This window comes from Natrix helvetica (assembly GCF_964273705.1).
Source record: "Natrix helvetica genome assembly, chromosome: Z".
Classification (NCBI taxonomy): domain Eukaryota; kingdom Metazoa; phylum Chordata; class Lepidosauria; order Squamata; family Natricidae; genus Natrix; species Natrix helvetica.
Window position 1 is genome coordinate 136,232,258 of NC_138554.1, and position 21,826 is coordinate 136,254,083.

The 21,826-nt window shown below is 45.6% G+C and overlaps 1 protein-coding gene across 1 annotated transcript; it reads right to left on the bottom strand.

Annotated features, from left to right (window-relative positions):
• Nucleotides 1-682: 682 nt before the first annotated feature.
• Nucleotides 683-16,948, bottom strand: MYD88 (MYD88 innate immune signal transduction adaptor). The gene is made up of 5 exons (XM_081970235.1): nucleotides 16,512-16,948; nucleotides 13,175-13,309; nucleotides 10,211-10,391; nucleotides 5,871-5,962; nucleotides 683-4,954 (listed from the first exon to the last, which is right to left on the bottom strand). Exons 1-5 carry the CDS (start codon nucleotides 16,846-16,848, stop codon nucleotides 4,800-4,802), a joined length of 900 nt encoding a protein of 299 aa, XP_081826361.1. The 5' UTR covers nucleotides 16,849-16,948; the 3' UTR covers nucleotides 683-4,799.
• Nucleotides 16,949-21,826: the final 4,878 nt, after the last annotated feature.

A 21,826-nucleotide genomic window follows, 5' to 3' on the forward strand; every position in this document is an offset into this window, starting at 1 on the left:
CCTCAGGTGCTTTGGAGAATAGGTTAACCCCCTCTTCTTTGTGGCAGCCCCTGAGGCACTGTAACACTATCATATCACCCCGAGTCCTTCTTTTGACATGACCCCAGGACACTGCAACAGTCTTAAGTACATTCCGGTTTCCAATTTGGGTCACCTGATTATGGGGAATGGAGCAACGGTCGGTAAGCGTGAAAAATGATCACGTCAATTTTTCAGTGCCGTTGTAACTTTGAATGGTCACTAAACGGTCACTAAGGCGAGCACTAGCTGCAATGTGGAGAGAAAACCCAAGAGGATTGGGTTAAAAGAAAAGACAGGAGAAATCAGATGGAGAAAAGTGACAGGATAAATTGAGTAACATCCTAGAGGAAACGGGGGGAAAAAAAACCTGGTTCCATATTGTTGCAAGAAAACTGAAGCTCCATAAAATTTACTATGTTTGAAGTTTGGCTGAATTGGAAAACGGACGCAGGTCAGTTGCATAAAATGTATGACTAATGAATGTGTGGAAGAAATTGAGGAAGTAAATATTGCTTTTATATGATGGGTTGTTAGCTATCAGGGCTGGGTGTGAGACAAGTCGTTCTTTTTCTGTGTTCCGGGAAAACACAGATGGCAATTTTTATATCTGCCTGTGGGTAAACAGAGTAAGCTTGGCTCAATAATTAGACTCAACAACATGTCAGGGTAATCAATGCTTAAATGTAATTATTAAAAAGATTTTTCTATCCCAAATGTGCTCAGAATCTTGTCCAACAGACTAAAAACACCATTTTAAAAAAAATTAGTAGAAAATTGGAACACTAAACACGGAAAATACACAGAATAAACAGTTGACAAATGCAATTTTGATCTTGGTCCAGATCTATAAGGAAGTCGAACAAGCATGATCTTTCCATCTGCAAGTGGTTTTTTTAAAAAATATAACAGGTAGGCATTATCATGAAGTACAGTTGGTTGAAGTTCTATGAAGTTAACAGAAAAACAGAGTTGGAAGGGACCTCCAAGGTCTTCTAGTCCAACCCCCTTGCTCAAGAAGGAAACTCCCGTACCATTTCAAATGGCTGATCCAATCTCTTTTTTAAAACTTCCAGTGATGGAATATCTTACAACTTCTGGAGGCAAAATGTGAAACATCCCTCAGAGAAATGCAAATGGCGAATTTAGATGTCAAATTTCCAACCCATTCCATTAAAAATGTTGTTGTTTTTTTAACAAAAAACAAAACACCACTCCCTGTTCTTTTGCAAATGGCTTCTCTTTCTCATTTTCAACCAACCTGTCCTGAATTTGAAGGGAAGATTTTGAAATCTACATTTACAGAATCAAATGTACATCACAGGTAGTCCTCAGCTGACAGCCATTGTTTAGTGTCCATTCAAAGCCACAAAGGCACTGGAAAGAGTGACTTATGACTGTCGCAGCATTCAGGTGATTGACAGCCAGTGTGTATTTACAATGGTTACAATGCCCAGGGCTCACGTAATTGCCAATTGTGACCTTCCTAGCCAGATTCCAATAATAACAGAGATGGAAAGGGACCTTGGAGGTCTTCTAGTCTAACCCCTGCTCAGGCAGGAAACCCTGTATCATTTCAGGCAAACGGTTGTCCAATCTCTTCTTAAAAACTTCCAATGTTGGAGTAGCACCTACTTCTGGACTGAAGCCGTTCCACCAACAAGTTAGACAAATGGGGGAAACGGTATTTGCTTAATGACCAGATGATTTACTTAATAAGTGCTGTGATTTGCTTTACAAACCTGGCAAAAAAGGTGCTAAAATCAGGTTACTCACTTAAAGCTGCCTTGTTTAGCAATGGAAATTCTGATCCCAATTGTGGTTGTAAATCAAGGACTACCTGTACAGCAATATTAGTTTCAACAACACACAGTAAAATACAAATAATTGTTTCCAACGCATGCTAAGCCAAACATAAATAAATCCAGATAATTATCAGTAAACCTGGGTTAATTATTACCTTGCATTTGGCACATGGTTTATGACCATCATTGAATTTTCTGTGAAGGGAAAAACACCCCACCACCACACCCGCAAATAATCAGTTTCTCATTCAATCAGTTATATATTCATTTTAATTTCCCATTTGCAGCATCCCTGCGTACTTTTGTCTAAAATCAACATTAAAAATTATGTGCACTTAACGTGAAGGTAAGGTGAGTAGTCTTTTGTTAACGTCTTTTTTTTCTTTTTGTTATTTCCAGCAATGTTAGACGATTTTGCTCAGTTTCTTTCAGAAAGTGCAAATTTCAAAGTACAGTTTCTCTGTTTTGAATCTTACTGCGATTCAGGAAGTGTGGACATCTGCCTTCATTCGAATCAGATTAAATCTCCACTTCCCCCTTCCCTCTGGCAAAACAAACAAACAAACAAACAAAAAACAATCCCAAACAATTGAGAATTGGATTACTTTAAACATATCTATTAACTACAAATCAAATTGAAGTGAGGGAGGCCAACCCCCAATAAGAAGAAACTTCTTCTTTCTTTCATTATTTTGTGGACAGCATATTTAAAAGGGCTTTGATTCTCAAAGAACCGTGATGGCGAACCCTGAACCTTCCTGTGGGCACATGCGCCATCGCCAGGTGCTCTTTGCGGGTGCCAGAAAACGGCACGAAAAATGGTCAAAAAGGCGGCCATTTTCTTGGCCATTTTCAGGACATTTTTCGGGTCCTTTTCTGGGGCATTTGGGGGGGGCTTTTCAGGACGTTTTTCAGATGGTTTTTTGAGCTATTTTCAAGCAATTTTGGGAGTGTTTTCTGGGCCTTTTCCAGGCCATTTCCAGGCGAATTTTTAAGGGTGTTTTCTATGGCCTTTTTCAGGCCATTTAGGGGCTGTTTTGAGGCCATTTTTAGGGCTGTTTTGAGGCTGTTTTTCAGACCAAAAATGGCCTGAGAACAGCTCCAAAAACAGCCCTCAAAACAGCCAAAAAACAGGCATGTGCACGCCGGCTAGCTGGTCTTCAAATTTCCAGTGCTTAAGCGCATCCACATGCATTCCGTTTCGGACACTCAGTGCTGAAAAGATTCGCCATCCCTGCTCTAGAACAAGGGAGGGAACAATGCCCCCTTTATGACTTGTGGACTTCAACTCCCAGAATTCCTGAGCCAACCCTGCTGTCCAGAAGTTATAAATGGGGCCGTGGTGCCCCCACCTCTACTACAGAATTAAGTGCCGTTCAGAATTAAAAGACATCAGTCAGTGCTATGAAACAATAATCTAAAAGGGAGAGCAGGAGGACAAATGGTTAAAATATCTGAACCAAAAGCCAGCCTATGAAAGCCAACAGGAGAAATGGATGGTGGCCAGCTTAGAAATGAATAATTTGAATGAAATATAATCATAGAAAAGTGCCGTTAATCCCTGAAGTAAAACTATTAAATGCCGCCCCAAAATACACATTAAAATAGTATTTCTAAATGTCATATATCCTAAGGCTGAAGCTTGGCGTGACACCTGAGGGTCCCTGAGATAGATAGAGAGGTGTTTGCAAGCCATGGTCGAAAAAGTGTCAATATGGCTGCCTTGCTAAGTGCACTTAAAAATGGGTGGAGCATCGACTACATCATCACGCCGGCCTTTCCAGAGTTGGAAGGGGCCTTGGAGGTCTTCTAGTCCAACCCTCTGCTCAGGCAGGAAAAACTCTACCACTTCAGACAAATGGTTGTCCAATCTCTTCTTTAAAAATTCACAACTTCTGGAGGCAAGTTGTTCTACTGATTAATCATTCTAAAAATGCACACCCTGTGTTAGGGTTTAATGAAAAAAAATCATGTTTGGTTTAGCATCACTTGTAAACTCAACCACTATCAACTGGGCTTCGTGGCATGGTATTATGTGTGAACGATCCCACTAAGACTTGGTCAAGAAACCATCTCTACACTCTGGTAGATGAGGAGCCTTTAAGGTGTGTGTGTGTGTATGTGTGTGTGTGTGTGTTTCATTACCCTTTTTGGAAACAAGTAACTAGGACAGGTCCTATGCGGGTTCTGTAACACAGGATGATGGTTTTTGTGGTCCTTCCTTCACAAGAACCCATAGGCAGTGTGCTCTTAGGGGAAAGCATTTGATGCTTCTCATCCCACTGGGTTTAAAAGTGTCCGTGTCAAGTTTTTCTTTGGTCCCTTGGTTCTGCCAAAAATTAAAAAGAAAGCAGTGAAAAAAAATAAAGGCTTAATGGGATGTGGATTAATATCCCAGGAACAGCTGCGTCTGCTGGGTTAGATGCCTAAGCCCTATTTGCAGTTTAATCCAGCTGAACTCAGTACAGCGGGAAATGTAATAGCAATAGCACTTAGACTTTATATACCGCTTCGCAGTGCTTTTACAGCCCTCTCTAAGCGGTTTACAGAGTCAGCCTATTGCCCCCAACAATCTGGGTCCTCCTTTTACCCACCTCGGAAGGATGGAAGGCTGAGTCAACCTTTGAGCTGGTGAGATTCGAACTGCCAAACTGCTGGCAGCCGGTGATCAGCGGAAGTAGCCTGCAGTATACTCCACTCTAACCACTGGTTGGAGTGGATGCTGTTCCTTCTTTGTATGACCCCCCTCCAACATGAGGCAGGGGGCCGTTCCAGTGGATTTATAAAAGTTGGTTTAAAACCAAGCTTACGGTTCTCAGGAATGTGTGGTTAAAACGCTGCTGTTGTTGTTGTTGTTTTTGATTACAGGGTGAAAAGTCAAGGAAAAGTTACTGGGACCTCTACCCTTTGTGCAGTACCCCCCTCCCCCCCCACTCATTTTCCTGGGCTATGAAGCTTCAGCCTTTCACACTAGCATCATGGGAGCAACAGAGATTTGGCCAGTCGCGTCCAGAACCATTTCTTGGTGGAAGGGTTTGTGTAGTCACAGACGGTGATAAATCTTAAGATGCTCGGGAAGTCCTTCTTCATGCTTTTGCATTTAACTGGAATCAGGCGCTTGAGTCGGGCCCCTGCAGAAGGAAGCCGAGACGGGAGGGTGAGCTAATCAGACATGAGCTGTGGCCCCAAGCAAGAGGCACCTGGGGCCACCACTCTTCCCCAACTGACGTTCTGAGCCACACATCCCATCCCACAGCAGTCCAATACAGGTAGTCCTCGACTTACAGTCACTCGTTCAGTGACGGTGCTGAAAAAAATTGATGTCAACTTCAAAGCATTTCTAGTCTGTTCTTGAGTTGCAGCAAGGGGGACCACAATCCACACATACCTTCTTCCAGGGTTGGATCTCAGATTATCAAAGCCGGCTTCAAGGTGTGGATTTCTACAGCCCGAGGGAGCGCCTCCTTGGAGAATGTGATTTATGACACAGAGTGAGGGGGGGGGGAAACAGGGTCAAAGCTGAGCCGTAAATTACGCAGCAGAGTTGATCTGACCGGAGTAGATGTCGACATGCTGCTCCTAATAAATAACTAGTTTTCTTTTGAATCTCGGGGCGAGACTCATGAGTTAATTAGGGCATCTGTTGGAACCTTGACAAGTGACTTATGGCTGTTTTTCACAATTACAACTGTTGCTGCATCCCCATGGCCACAAAATCAAAATCCAGAAGCTTGGCAACTGGCAGGTATTTATGACAGTTGCAGCGTCCTACAGGAGTCACATGATGCCCCTTTTGCGACTTTCCGACAAGCGAAGTCAACAGGGCAGTCAGATTCACTGTTACTAACTTAACAACTGCAGTGACTCACTTAACCACTGTGGCAAGAACGGTTGTAAAGTGGGGAAAACTCACTTAACAACTGTCTTGCTTAGGAATGGACATGTTGGGTTGAACTTTAGTCGTAAGTCGAGGACTACTTGAAAGTCTGCAAGGCAGCGTGGCCTGACTGACCGCGGACCTTGTTCCCACAATGATCGGGCTCTTACCTGGGGACAGACTGAGAGCAAACTTGGTCTGGAAGTCACACTCCTCACTGTCAAGATAGTCATCCGAAATGACCACCACCATTTTCCGACACCTGCAGTTGCACACAGAATGGGAAATACATGAGTTTCTTTCCCTGCCTGATTTGTCACAGCAACCCAAAGAGACAGACAAAGACTTCAGAGGACAATCAGAACTGCAGAAAAAAACTATCACTGCCAACCTGCCTTCCATTGAGGACCTGTACACTGCAGGAGTCAAAAAGAGGGCCATGAAAATATCTACATCCTGGACGTAAATTGTTTCAACTCCTACCCTCAAAACGACACTATAGGGCACTGCACACCAGAACAACTAGACACAAGGACAGTTTTCCCCCGAATGCCATCACTCTGCTTAACAACTAATTCCCACAACACTGTCATATTACCTACTAATACCTACTGTATTACTATTATTCTTCCCATCTGTTCCCGCGGCTTGGCGCCTTCGAAATGGCAGTGAATGGCGCTCTGCATGGCTGGAAGAGGGTTGCGCGAGCGGCTGTTCCGCTCTCGCTCACACGCCTGCCAGCCTCACGATGCCCTGGCCCAACTCTCCCTGCAGAGCCAGGGGACCTCTGCCGCCGCCGCATGGCTTTTTCTGCGGCTTCCAAACCGAGTCTTCCGGCAGTGGCCGCTCTGGGCGTACGCTCTTTGGTTGTGGGCCAGCTGCCGGCAGAGCATACAACCATAGAGTGTATGCCCAGAGCGGCCACTGCTGGAAGACTCGGTTTGGAAGCCGCAGAAAAAGCCATGCGGTGGTGGCGGCGGCGGAGGTGCCCTGGCTCTGCGGAGAGAGCTGGGCCATGCATTGTGAGGCTGGCAGGCATGTGAGCGACAGCGGAACAGCCGCTCGCGCAACCCCCCCAGCCGTGCAGAGCGCCCTTCACCACCATTCTGAAGGCGCCAAGCCGCAGGAGCCGGGTGGTGGTGAACAGGCACTCACACGGCTTGGCGATACTCCTAGGTCAGTGAATGGCGCTGTGCCCGGCTGGAAAGGGGTTTTGTCAGGTGGCTGCTCATGAGTGTGGTTGCTTCATGGCTGCTGTGCTGCACTGCTGCAACAGCGCAACACAGCCATTTGCCCATGAGGCTGTGCCCGGCTCTTTAGGAACTGCTCGCAAGAGAGCAGCTGCCCGGCAAACCCCCTCTTCAGCTGGGCACAGAGCCGCTGACCAACCTAGCGGTATCCCGAAAACACTAAGCAACACGATCACCTTTGCCTGCCCCCCCCCCCGGTTCCCGCGACTTGGCACCTTTGGCATACCACTAGGTTGGTGAGCGGCGCTCTGCCTGGCCGGAGGTGGGGGTTGTCCAGGGGGCTTATTTGCAGGGGAGGGCTTATATTTTTGCCCACCAGAAAAATGTGGCATGGCCTTATTATCAGGACATGTCATAGTTTCGGGGAAACACGGTATCTCTTGAATGTTGTATCTTATGATTTATGATAATTGCATTTTAAGATTATGATCATGATTTATCATTTGTTGCTTATATGTACACGGAGAGCTTATGCACCAGAGACAACTCCCTTGTGTGTCCAATGACACTTGGCCAATAAGGAATTCTCTTCTGTTGCTTCTGTATTCCTATTGCTATTCTTATTCCTAATTTTACTCTATTCTATTCTATTCTATTCTATTCTATTCTACCCTACCTTCTACTCTATTCTACTCTCTACTCTACTAAACTCTACTTTACTCTATTCTACCCTACTCTATTCTATTTCTACCCTACTGTACCCTTCCCTACCCAACCTTATTCTACTCTACTCTACTCTGCTCTACCCTGCATTCTGTTCTATTCCATTCTACAAAGAGCCCTTGTTTAAAGTTACCTAATAGTACTGAAAAAAGTGACATGATCAGGTCTTCAACCATGATTTTTCACCTAACTGCAGTGATTCGCTAAACAACCATGCCACAAAAAAGTTGTAAAATTTGGACCAATTCACTTAGCAATTGAAATTCTGGTCCCAATTATGGGCATAAGTCGAGGACTATCTCTATATACACAATAAACCATGGGTTTCCAAGCACAATAGGAGTTTTTTTCTAGCTTGCTACCTGTTCTACACCTGGCTTACTAAATCGCCTTTAGGACATAATTTGGCAGGGAAAGACTGCAGGCCACCAAATCAGCAAACAAATCACATAGAGAGAGGAGGGGCGTGTAAAGTAATATATAAGTCTATGCGCTATTGCTGTCTAAGCCCGTGATGGCGAACCTATGGCACATGTGCCACAGGTGGCATGCAGAGCCATTTGTTAGGGCACGTGAGGCAGTGCACTGGCCAGCTGACTTCGGCCTTCTTTTTCTGTCTTTTTTCGCCCCCCGGAGGCTTCAGGAGGCTTCCCTGAAGGCTCCGGAGTGTGAAAAACAGCGCTATGGGCAAACCGGAGGCTTGGGAACGAACTTCCGGTTTGGCCGTAGTGTCATTTTTTGCCCTCCGGAGCCTTCAGGGAAGCCTCCTGAAGGCTTCAGAGGGCAAAAAACGACCTTAAGGCAACTTAGAAGTTCAGCAATGGTGACTTCCGTTTTGCCCGTACAGTACATTTTTCGCCCTCTGGAGGCTTCAGTGAAGCCTCCTGAAGGCTCCAGAGTGCCTCTGGGAGGCGGGAGGCTCTTTTCGCCCTCACCAGGCTCCTAGAAAGCCTCTGAAGCCTGGGGAGGGCGAAACACCGGTCCATCGCGCACGAAAAATGGGGGTGGGTGAGACCAGGGGCTCACGCGCATAGCATTATGGGTGTGGGCACACCCGCGCATGACCCCCCTGCACTCCCCCCGCTTTTGGCATGTGATCTGAAAAAGGTTAGCCATTACTGGTCTAAACTGTGGTGGCATGGTGGTTAGACTGCAGTATTGCAGGCTGACTCTACCCACAGCCAGGAGTTCAATCCTGACCAGCTGAAGGTTGACTCAGGCTTCTGTCTTTCCAAAGTGGGTAAAATGAAGACACAGATTGTCAGAGGGGCAATAGGCTGACTCTTTAAACCACTTAGAGAGGGCTGGAAAGCACTGTGAAGCGATATATAATTGCTATCATGTACAGGTAGTTCACAACTTACAACCACAATTGAGCCCAAAATTTTTGTTGTTAGGTGAGAAATTTGTTATGTAGGTTTTGCTCCATTTTTTTCAGTGCCGTTTGTAACTTTGAATGGTCACTAAAAGAACCGCTGTAAGTCGAGTATTGCCTGTACTTTTTCATTAATGGGACCCATAGGAAATCTCTTCTCCCAAATCTTATTGGAGAAGTGCTAAGCTGCCTGGCCTACCACCTCTCCCACTAAAGCAGGGTTGTCAAACTCGATTTCATTGAGGACCATATCAGAGTTGTGTCTGACCTGGGGGAGAATCAGGAACAGCGTGGCCAGCTCGACATCACTCGTATTGGGGGCACCTGTTGGGGCCCAAGTGCTATGTCTGTGAAAATGGGCTCCCGAGCTCCGTTTCTGGCTGCGACGGCTTCGTGCAACCCTCTGCCAGCAAAAACGCGCTCCCGAGCTCCGTTTCTGGCTGAGACGGCTTCCTGCAACCCTCTGCCAGCAAAAACGCACTCCCCAGCTCCGTTTCTGGCTGCGACGGCTTCCTACAACCCGCTGCCAGCAAAAATGCACTCCCGAGCTCCGTTTCTGGCTGCGACGGCTTCCTGCAACCCTCTGCCAGCAAAAACGCGTTCCCGAGCTCCGTTTCTGGCTGCGACGGCTTCCTGCAACCCTCTTGCTAGCAAAAACGCGTTCCCGAGCTCCGTTTCTGGCTGCGACGGCTTCCTACAACCCTCTGCCAGCAAAAACACGCTCCCGAGCTCCGTTTCTGGCTGCGACGGCTTCCTACAACCCTCTGCCAGCAAAAACACGCTCCCGAGCTCCGTTTCTGGCTGCGACGGCTTCCTGCAACCCTCTGCCAGCAAAAACTCGCTCCCGAGCTCCGTTTCTGGCTGTGTCAGTCTCCTGCAACCCTCTGCCAGTGAAAACGGAGCCCGGGAGGATTGTGCACTGCCCTCACGAGTCCTGTTTTCACTGGCAGAGGCACCATGGGGGGCCCTTTGCTGTTTCCACGGCAGCCCTGCAGGCAAGATCCGGCCTCTAGGCTTTGAGTTTGACACCCCTATACTAAACCATGGCAGGCTCAGGAATTCTGAGAGTTGAAGTCCACAAGTCCTAAAAGGGCCACAGCTCCTCCTTTCTGTGCTGAAGTCAACACAATTTGTGTTTTAATTCCAGAACCTCCAAAGTGTTTCCTGACTTCGGTCAGTTCAAGCTTCTTCGTTTTTCCCCCAGAGGCGCTGCTGAACTCACCTCCTCTCTATCAGCTCGCTGGTGATGGACCACACGCAAGTGCCCGGCAGGACGTCGCGATCAAACACACAGAGCTTCAACTTATGTTCTGTTTGCTCCAGTTCCTGGATCATTTCTTGCACGAAAGGAATGTCATTTTGGCAGTAACAGATGAAGGCGTCAAAGTGCTCAGGACTGCGCCCTGCAAAATAAAGAGAAGAAAGAGTTGCTGAGGGCCAACGTTGGTTTAAGCCAGGGTTCTCCAACCTTAGCAACTTTGGACTTCAGCTCCCAGAATTCCCCAGCTGGAGAATTCTGGGAGCTGAAGTCCGCCAGGCTTTAAGTTGCCAAGGTTGGAGACCCCTGGTTTAAGCCACCAGGATGCCAATTTGTGGGCTGTGATGGCATCCTGCCAATCCCGTACAGGTGCTCCTCAACGTATGACCGCAATTTCTGTGCTTCTATGTTTTATTGATACATTTTTTTAAGCATAAAAAATTCCATGTTCTATCTGAACAGCGTGTTGTCTGGCCACCATTGATTTAAATAAGTATACAGCAATAACCATAATAATACTATTAATCTTAATAGACAAATCAATATGAATCACAAAATAATAACACAGTTAGTTTATCCATTTTTCAATACACGTTTTTGTTATCTTTTTTGATCCTGCTTAGTTTCTGATCTCTGTTCTTATTAGTTAACCATTGGTAAAATAAACCCCATCTTAAATAGTATTCTGTTTCTTCTTTTTTATCTTAACTGTCCATCTCAGCACATTCTAATATTCAGCATGAAGGCGCATGGAGCACTGTTACCTTCCCACCAAAGGTGGTCCCTATTTTTCTACTTCCCTTTTTTACATGCTTTCAAACTACTAGGTTGGCAGAAGCTGGGACAAGTAACGGGAGCTCACTCCGTTACGCAGTGCTGGGGATTCAAACTGCCGAACTGCCGATCTTTCTGATCGACAAGCTGTGTCTTAGCCACTGAGCCACCACGTCCAATCCAGAATAAACAGATATAATCCCTTTTCTAAAATGGACAATAACATCTGAGGTCAGAAATAAACATGCTTGTCCCTTTACTTCTGGCAAAACTGTCCAAAGAGGAAGGAAGTGCACAGCAATCTAGTTTCAACTACATCCTTTCTCTAAGAAATATGAAATATAAATGAATGAATGAACTAGTCTTTTGGAGGGAAATGCCACATACTGGCTTGTTTGTCGTGCTAAGCCACAGTTTTGGGTTTTCATAGACAAGCCATAATTGGCTCCATGTTCAAATTATAAACAGACCACTGTTGGTTCATGCACAAGTCATTAATAAACCATAAATGGCTCCAAGCACAGATAATAAATAGACCACAGATGGATTCCATCCATGAACCATAAATAAATCTCAACCGGCTTTGCAAACGGACTACGATCATTGGCAGGCCTCAGTACCTACTAAGCCAACATCAAATGATCCATATTGTTTTCTATGATGTACAAATAGTCGTAAACTTAACAACCATTCATTTAGTGACTGGTCCAAGTTACAATAGCAATGAATAATGTGACTTACAACCTCGCACTTACAACCAATGCAACATTCCCGGCAGTCATGCGACCAAAATTTGGTTGCTTGGCATAGAATGAGGATCCTCGGGGGTCACGTGATCACCATTTGTGACCTTCCCATCCAGCTTCCAACAAGCAAAGTCAATGGGCTTAATGGGATTCGCTTAAGGACCACATGATTTACTTAATAGCTGCAGTGATTCGCATAAAAAACATGGGGAAAAATTGTAAAATAGGGCATGCACAGGTCACTTCATAGCTGCCTTACCAATGGAAATTCTGGTCTCAGTTCTGGTTGTAAGTCAAGGACTACCTGTATGAAGAAGCCTGCTGAAGCTTTCCCTGTTGAATTTCTACCTAGTTTACAAATATAGATAGTCCGGAGAAATGCCTCTCATTCCTACAGAAGGTAGTGATAGAATTGTGTGTTTTTTCCTCCCTAAGAGAAATTGAATAGGTCCCAAACTGGGGACCCGGTGGCCCAGTGGCAAAGACACTGAGCTTATCGATCAGAACCATCAGTAGTTCGAATCCCTAGCACCATGTAGCGGAATGAGCTCCCGTGACTTGTCCCAGCTTCTGCCAACCAAGCAGTTCGAAAGCATGTAAAAATGCAAGTAGAAAAATAGGGACCACCTTTGATGGGAAGGTAACAGCATTCCGTGTGCCTTCGGCGTTAAGTCATGCCAGCCACATGACCACGGAGACGTCTTCGGACAGGGCTGGCTCTTTGGCTTTGAAATGGAGATGAGCACCGCCCTCTAGAGTCAGGAACAACTAGCACATATGTGCGAGTGGGGGAACCAATCAACCAACCTCTCTCCAATCCCCACCAGATGCCTGCTATAAACTATCTTAAATAAATATCTTAAATATAATTTAATTTGGGAACTACCCTAGTAGTCCATTTAACTCTGGGCAGTCTACTGTAAAATCAGACAAAAGAGAAAAGACAATACATATTTTAAAAAGAGCAATGATTAAAAAACATTGCAATACAGGTAGTCCTCAACTTACAACTGAGCCCAAAATTTATGTTGCTAAGTTAAGTGAGTTTTGCCCCACCTTTCTTGCCAGTGAATCAATCACTTGCAGGTGTTACGTTAGCAACATGGTTGCTAAGTGAATCTGGCTTCCCCATTGACTTTGTTTTTCAGAAGGTTGCAAGAGGGGATCAGCTGACAACCCCCCCCCCCCAAGAAACATCGCCTGTCATCAATTTGAGCCAGTTGCCCGGTGTCTGGGTTTTCTGTTAATTTTGATCAGGTGACCATGGGGAGCTGCAACGGTTCTGTGAAAAGCGTCTTAAGTCACTTTCTTCAGTGCCACTGTAACTCTGAACGGCCACTAAATGCAACGCTAGAAGTCGAGGACTACCTGTATTAAAATTATTTAAAGACCTGACGGGGTCATTTACCGAGGGGGTCATCGTGAGTCGTGATGCCCTGCATTTCGGATGCCCTTGGAAAGCTACTGTCCACTGCTGGGACTTGAACCGGTCGCTCCGATTCTTCCTGTTGCTTCTTCTGGAGATACTTCTTACAGTTTTCCTCTGCAAATAGAAGGAAGACACAGAGGTGAACAACTTTCGGAAACCAGGACTAGGCATACCTTGAGGGAGTTGAGCGGGGATAGGGATACAGCCAACTGGGATAAGCTCCCATGGCCTCCTTTAAGTCAGGGGTCTCCAAATCCCCAGGCTGTAGCCCATTACCCAGCCGTGGCCTATTCAGAATTAGACCACACAAGTGTCTGGCTGACGTGCACACAACTTGTGCAAGCAATGGGCCGGCGGGCATTTGCTTGCATGCATGCATGCCAGCTCATCACTCGGGCAAAGGATACATGTAGGTGAGCGCCCATGCACCTCAGCCCACCGCTTGTACAGTCCAGTTTGTTTGTTTGTTTGTTTGTTTATTGGATTTATATGCCGCCCTTCTCCCAAAGGACTCAGGGCGGCATACAACATTAAAAAAAAGAAACATATTACAAAAGTTAAAAAGGAAATTAAATAAATTATCCAAAAACAAACCCAATTAATATTAACAATAAATTTTTTTAAAAAATTAAGATTAAAATTAACAATTAAATTAATCATTTATTTTATTCTGTTCAGGCCAGGCCGGCTTGCTGGAAAAGCCAACTTTTTAGGGCGCGTCGGAAGGACCAGAGGTCGGGGATTATGCGAAGCTCCGGGGGCAGCTCATTCCAGAGGGAAGGCACTCCCACAGAGAAGGCTCTCCCCCTGGGGGTCGCCAGCCGACACTGCCTGGCGGACGGCACCCTGAGGAGTTCCCTTCACCCTCACCCCCAGCCAAGCTGCGAAGATGGAGGACTATTGGTCTAAGTCAGGGATTCCCCTTCATGAAATTTCAATATTGTCCACTGATCCCCAAACATATATTATCTGAAAATAATTTAATAAGTACTAGTTTTGGAAGAAATATCCATCTGCTTCAGTTCCAAGCCAAGAGAAAGGCACTGGGGACAAAATGGAGGCTGATTGTAAAGTGGGTCCATCTATTGATGCACAGAACCACATGTTGTAGTTCTGGTGCAGCTGAATACATGGAGTTGAGAGTGGGGGGATTTTATAGAGGTGGCATTCAGCCGGATCAGACCGGTTAGCCGAGCCGGTAGCTGAAATTGCAGGTGGGCCCATTCCCCTGCCCCGACTCTATACTGTCCTATTTAGGCACGTTTTTGAGGGAGGGTGCATGCGCGGAAGGCGTGCACGTGAACAAAGTCTATGTGTGGAAGGCCAGGCACAGGTGTGAAGTGGGGCGCACGCAACAAACCGGTGGTTTTAAAATGTGGAACCCACCGCTGATTTTATACCTTTGGACTTGAGCTTCCTGTTCCTGTGCAAGAACATGTATTCTATTGGCTGTTGTCAGACTCTAATGGGGACATATTGGGGTTATGTATGGGTCATAGCTGGCTCTATACGCAAAGTACAAATCCTAGGTGTTTTGGTCTGAGCTAAATTTGGTTGAAGTTTGGAGGGTGATACAATGAAGGGGCGTTGGGCAATTCCTATTGTGGTTGAGGGTTGAGGGTTAATCCTACCTTTGTTGGATCTTGGGTGAGGGTATATTCTTATGAATAGAGCTATCTATCTCTTTAACTCTTAACTGACATCTGCTGAGGGCTATTAAGGAAGGTGGGGGCTTGCTTTCCAAATACTGTACATGCTTCTTCTTTTCTAATCCAGGGAAATATAATATTCTGCCTTTTTAATATTTCTCAAAACATTTCATTCTTCTAGGAGAGTCGTGGGTGCTAACTTTCCACAGTACTATGAATAATAATTGAATTGGCAGCTGTGATTATACATTGTTGTCTGTATACGGTAATAACAATACAGATAGTTCTTGACTTACAACAGTTCATTTAGTGACTGTTCAAAGTTGCAGCGGCACAGAAAAAAGTGACATGCCCATTTTTCAACCTTATGACCATTGCAGCATCCCCATGCTCATGTGATCAAAGTTCAGCTACTTGGCAACTGATTCATATTTATGACAGTTGCAGTGTTCTGGGGGGGGGGTATCTTGTGAACCCTTTTGCAATCTTCAATGGAGATTGAAGTCAATGGAGCATTTGGAGTCACTTAACCATCATGGTTACAAACTTAACAACTAAAGTTAACAGCTGAATTTTGAATCACATGACATTAGGTTTGCTGCAGCGGTTGTAAGTATGAAAATGGTCATAAGTCACTTTTTTCAGTGTAAGTCGAGGACTACCTGTACTTTAGAGAGATAATTTCTATCTTAAAATGATGGCATTTGCCGAGAGATTTCAGCCACCCACAACAGCGATGTAAAAACTGAAACAACCTTAAAAGGAACAACTATATTTTCCCATCGAAGTCACTGGAGTGGTCAACTATTGTTTTCCTTTTAATATAATTAAACTAGCCTTCCCTATTTCGGACACCCTCTGGAGATGTGGACTTGCCGCCTAGCCATGGCTATGAATTCTGACAGTTGAAGTCCTCACACATCTGGAAGGCGCCCAGAATGTTGACACTAAAATCTGGAGACCAGGAACACACCAGATGCTCCCGAAAACTTTGGTTTTAATAAATTGCGTTAGTTGGGAAAAGTGATTGACTGGATTGATTTACTGTAAGCCCACAGCCTTGAAACAGGATGTGGTGGGGGTGGTGGGAATGTGCAAGCAGGAAATGACAATGAAATACTCACAAGGGTGGGTTATTTTTTTGCCTTTTGTAGAAATTGCCGCCAATTAGATGGGAAGGCAGATTTACGCAACATTTCAGCTCTTCTCCCCACCCATCAACCTTCAGCCTCACACCTGTCCCTGACAGGTAAGGTATTCAACAGGGGACACTCCCCTCAACTTCACTTTGCCTCTATTGATCCTAGGTTAGAATATAGCTGGGACGGAACGCCCAGGAGCTTTGCAAAACAAAGCAGACCCCAAGTGTCACCCTTTAGGGCAGGGATCCCCAAACTTGGCAACTTTAAGACTTGTGGTGGCTGGAGAATTCTGGGAGTTGAAGTCGACAAGTCTTAAATTTGCCAAGGTTGAAGACCTCCACTTGAAGAGGTAAGCTGGGGTTCTGCCAAGGCGACCAGAGGAAGCGGCAATTTCAGGACGCCTGCCACACGTTCAGCGCAGGCTACAGCGCAGCGATCCCCTTTCAACAGCAGGCTTCCCAAAGCAGGGTACACCCCGCCCCTCGGATAGCGACCTTCCCTGCTCCTATGCGGCCGGGCGCTCACCAATGCTGGGTCCCAGGTCAGTGAGGACGTCTTGGCGCCCCAGGAGGCGCAGCAGATCCAGGAGACGCCCCACAGTTGCGCCGCCGGGGCTCCGCGCCTGCCAGTCGTCCATCAGGACGCCGGTGGGGTCCCGCTGGGCTTCAAAGTGCTTGATCTCCAGGTATTCATAGCCCAGCTCCTCCGCTAGCGTCGCCCAGTCGGCCGCCACCGGAGCGCGCGGGTTGAGGAAGAGAGACAGCCGGCGGCGCACCGAGTAATTCAGCGCCACCAGCGGCACCGCGGCACTTTCCGACGTCTCCGCTTCGCCCTCGAAGCATCTGGTCGCCTCTCCAGCCATGGCCGGCTCGGGCTGGGTCCTGCTCGGGCTGGCCAAGCTATGGTTGCTCAGCTTAGCCGCTTACACAACACCCTTCCACCGACAGCGCAGAAGCAAAGGCGGAGCCGTCTCCGCCCAGCAGGTTTCGCTTTGTGCGCACAGCGGCTCTGGGTTACGCGCCGCTCGCGCAGCTGGGGAAGCAGGGCAGCTGCAGGGCTGGGGTTGACGGGAGTTGAAGTCCGGGCACTATTTCCCCGCGTGGAGAAGGCGAGCGAAGGCTTCCAGATGTAGATGAACTACACCACCCGGCATCCTCGCTCGGGGCCAGGTGGGAAGGGTTGGCTGGGCGTTTGGAGACGTTCTCCGGAGGGGAACGAGTGAAATTGGCCTTGTAGAGCGTTAGAAGGGACCTTAGAGGCCCTCTAGTCCAACCCCCTGCTCGGGCAGGAGATCCTACCTATAGGATCGTTTCAGAGAAATGCTTGTCCAATCTCTTCTTAAAAACTTCCAATATTGGAGCATTCACAATTTGTGAATTGTAAATGCTCCAGACATCATGATATGATGCATGTTTCTTGCTTAGATTTTATCATTTGTTTCAGGATTTGGTGTAGTAAAAAGCTTTGAATGAAGAGCAGAAAAATTAGGCATGTGTTATCAACCTTTGTTATTTCACTTGCAGAAGGTAATAAAACAGATTTAAGTAGAAATTGTTCCTGATTTCTGATCACAGACCAACAGTCTCTGAACTGTTCAATTGATCACATATTAAGAAGATTGGCATTTTGACCTGAAAGCTGTTTATTTTAAATGTATCTTTAACACATTTTATAATCGGGTTCTCTGAAATGTTCCTTTCAAGAAAACCTGAATATGTTTAATAGGATTTGTTTCATCAAAAGTATGCCTAGGGTTTCAGTCTTATTTAGCTTTAAAAATGCAGCATTGATTTTCCTTCCGTAAAAGCTTACTGTGTCTGGAAGTCCATACAAAGTGAATCAATTGCACTAGAACGGGAAATGCTAAAGTGAAACATTGTTATCATTTATGTTAATCGATATGACCTAGCTCGGTGTTTTTCAACCTTGGAAACTTTAAGATGTATGCAGTTCAACTCCCAGAATTCCCCAGCCAGCGTTGCTGTATGGGGAATTTTGGGAGTTGAAGTCCACAACTTCTTAAAGTCGCCAAGGTTGAAAAACACTGATGTAGCTATCTATATACAAATGATGCAGTGGTAGAAAAGGTTATTCTTAGTATTTATTTTTGAATTTTTTTTTAGCAAGAATATTAAATATAAAAAATAGGGTTCTTTTTGTTTTAAAGCAAAGTGGAAGGTGCATTAGACTGAATGGAGAAAAATTGTGGAAGAAAAGTAGATCGGTAAGACTTTTTGAAATTCACAGTATAAACCAAATTAACACGAGAAATCATGGATAGAATATAATTCCGATAAATATTACATAGTGAAACAGACATTTGTCTTTACAGCATTGAGACCCAAGTTTATTATTATTTTTGGCCATCAGCTTATTTTTATTTCTAGAACTGTTTACATTTTGATAACCAGATTATTAAAGTAACAGTTGCATGTTGTATTATACAACTAATACTGCATTTAAAAAATGAGCTAGTTCAATGTATCTCTTAGACATAATTTAAAGTCAGATGAACAATTGGAATAAGTTCATCTAAAATTTTGGGCATGCATTCTTCATATTTTCTTTCACTTTTGAAGAATTCTGGCTTCTTAATTTGGCCATTGGGTTAAACTAGAACTCAGTTTTAATTGTAAGTTAGGAAGAAGGCTAATGGTTACTGCTTTGTAGGGTTTTTTTGTTTTGGTTAAGGTACCTGAGTTAACCTAAGTGTCTCCCAGAAGAAGCTGCTACCAATGGCTTGGTTTTTTTAGTTGACTGGGATGGCACCGTCTCAGTGTAAATTCTGTGGAACCAGCCTGCCTCTAGTACTGAGGCTGATTCTCTCACTGATGGCCTCCCAGAAGTTGGAGAAAACTTTTGCTTTGTAGGGTTTGTTTAACATTGACACTTTTTGCTTCTTCTGTATATGATAATTGTGTTTTTTTTTGGGGGGGGAAGATTGAAGTATATTGTATTGTCCATTTTATTAGGGGCTGTAGCTAATGTTTACTATAAACATTTTATTTTGATGTATGTGGCTATAAATTGTCATAGATCTGGTAGATTCAGCACATAGAAACTCAGTTAGTAATAGCAACAACCATTAATCATAGAATATTTTGATTCTTATGGGGATATTATTACGTTTTGCACATTACAGTAGAGGTGTGATGTTCAATTCTTAGAGTAAGAGTTCTATGTTATTTTGAAAATCACTGAAGGACTTCAGGCAATGGGGGAAGAGAAACTGTTCAGTGCCACATCCTACCAATCTTACACTGCCATTCGTTCTTCCCATGATCTGGAACTGTGCTGTGAAAATAGGTTGATTTGACCCATCACCATTTTACAAGCAAGGTAACAAGACACATCGTGTTGCTGTGCGGTACATCATAAGGAGTTTTGCTTGGTTCTATGAACCCAGCTCTTGTGGCTTGTAAATTATAGAGCGGAATGGAATGGGAATAGTAAAATAGAATCATAGGGGTGGAAGGGTCTTCAGAGATCTTAATAATAATAATAATAATAATAATAATAATAATAATAATAATAATAATAATAATAATAATAATAATAATAATAAAAAATTTGAATTTATCAGCCGCTCCCTCTCCACACAGGACTCGGGGCGGCGTACAACAAAACATATAAAAACATAAAGACATATGTGCAAACACATAAACATCCAAATACACACATATACAAAGACATACATGCACGGAGGAGGTAACAAATTACATCACATTAAGAATGTTAAAAATCAGCCATTAAAATACCCCATTAATAATAACACAATTTAAAATTCAAAAGGACTGTCAGGAGGAATAAGAAAAAAAAAATTACGGTTGAGCCAGGCCAGATAATTGAAAGAGGTGGGTCTTCAGCTGTACACGGAAGGAGCGGAGATCGGAAGTAATCCTGATGTCACGGGGGAGGTCATTCCACAGGGCTGGGCCCATCACAGAGAAGGCTCTGCTCCTGGGTGTCGCCCCCCGACACTGTTTAGTGGACGGCACCCGAAGAAGTCCCTCTCTGTGTGAGTGGATTGGTCGTAGGGATGTATGGGGCAGGATGCGATCCCGCATGTAACTAGGTCCTGTGCCATGAAGCGCTTTAAAGATCGTAATCAAAACCTTGAAACGCACTCGATAGACTACAGGAAGCCAGTGCAGCTCGCACAGGAGAGGTGTTACAGGGGAGTATCTAGTCCTCCCCATAATCACCCGTGCAGCCGCATTCTGGACCAACTGCAGTCTCCGAGTGCATCTCAAGGGAAGCCCCATGTAGAGAGCATTGCAGTAGTCCAGGCGAGACGTCACCAGCGCACGGGTGACTGTGCGTAGGGCATCCCGGTCCAATAAGTTGGACTCTTCAAGTCCAACCCTCCTTTCAAGGCAGAAGACCTTAATAAGCATGGTGTCTTTTTCTTTAAAACCTCCAGCGATGGAGCACCCACAATTCTGGGAGGCAAGTTGTTTCATTGACTAATTGTTCTTACTGTCAGAAAATTTAGCCTTTGTTCCAAGGATGAATCTCTCTTTGACAAGCTTCCAGCCATTACTTCTTATCCTGCCCCTAAGTGCTTTGGAGACTAAGTCAACCCTCCTTCTTTGTGACAGTCCATCTAATACTGGAAGACGGCTATCATGTCACCCCTAAACCTTTTCTTTGTTAGGCTAAACACACCTAGTTCCCTTAACTGTTCATTGTACAATTTAGCCTCCAGATCCCTTTTTGTTTCTCTTCTCTGTGTTCTTTCTAGACTCACAGCGTCTATTTTGTAGCTTAATGATCAAAATTGGATATAGTATTTCAAGTGAACTCACGGGTGCAACAGAGGTGGTTTGCTCCTGGTTCGGCTCGGATCAGGCGAACCGGTAGCGGCGGTGGAAGTACGCAGAGGTGCATGTGCAGAAGTGTTGCACAGAAGCGCGTCCAAACCAGTAGTAAAAAAATTGGCAACACACCACTGGGGTGCAGTATATGGTTTATGGTGTGTCATATTACTGCTGTAGCTTCTTTATTGTGGCTTTTAAGTTTCATGGACTAGAAATGTCTGAAATGGGTTTACAGCAGGGGTGGGTTCCTGCCGATTCTAACTGGTTCGGTAGAAGAGGTTCGTCAAATCTACCGTACCGGTTAGAAGAGGTTCCACCGAAAGACCCGGAAGTACGTTCCAGAACGCCTGACCCGACCCTGTCGCTCGCTCACCCTGCCCATTCCATCACAGCTTGCTCACTTCCCCGCCCCTCTGCACTAAACTAGCCCAGCCAATCAGTGAGCGGGCTGGAGTCAACCCGCCCGCCTCTAACACCCATTTAAAAGCGCGGAGCCAAAGGCCAACATTCCTTTTTTGAAAAGAGTCTTTCTCTTTTGAAAGGTCTTGTTCCCGAACAGCTGTTGCATCATGCTTGCTGATCGAGTCCTCCCTTTGCTTTGCCTTCCAGCAACTTACTGCTTCCCTCAGGTAAGCAACTAAGTGCGAGGGGGGGGCGGTGGCAGCGGGAGGCTGGTGTACACCGTGTGGCTTAAAGGGGCACGGTGGCAGTGGGAAGCTAGCATATGCCAGCCTGAGGCCGCGAGCTGACGTATGCTGCATGGCCGAAAGGGGGTTTCCTGCTACCCCCCCCCACCTCCCACCTCCAGTCCCCAGCCTCCCCTGGCTGGCTAAACCTGCAAGGCGGCGAACCTAGGTGACCTGGTTGTCCCTTGTCCCTTCAGTCCACCTTCAAGCCTTCCCTCATGAATGCTGTGGGCTGGCATACGCCGCGTGGCCAAAATGGGGTTGGTGGCGGCGGCATGAGGCTAGCCTATGCCAGCCCGCAGCCAAAAGGAGGTGGGTGGCGGCAGGAGGCTAG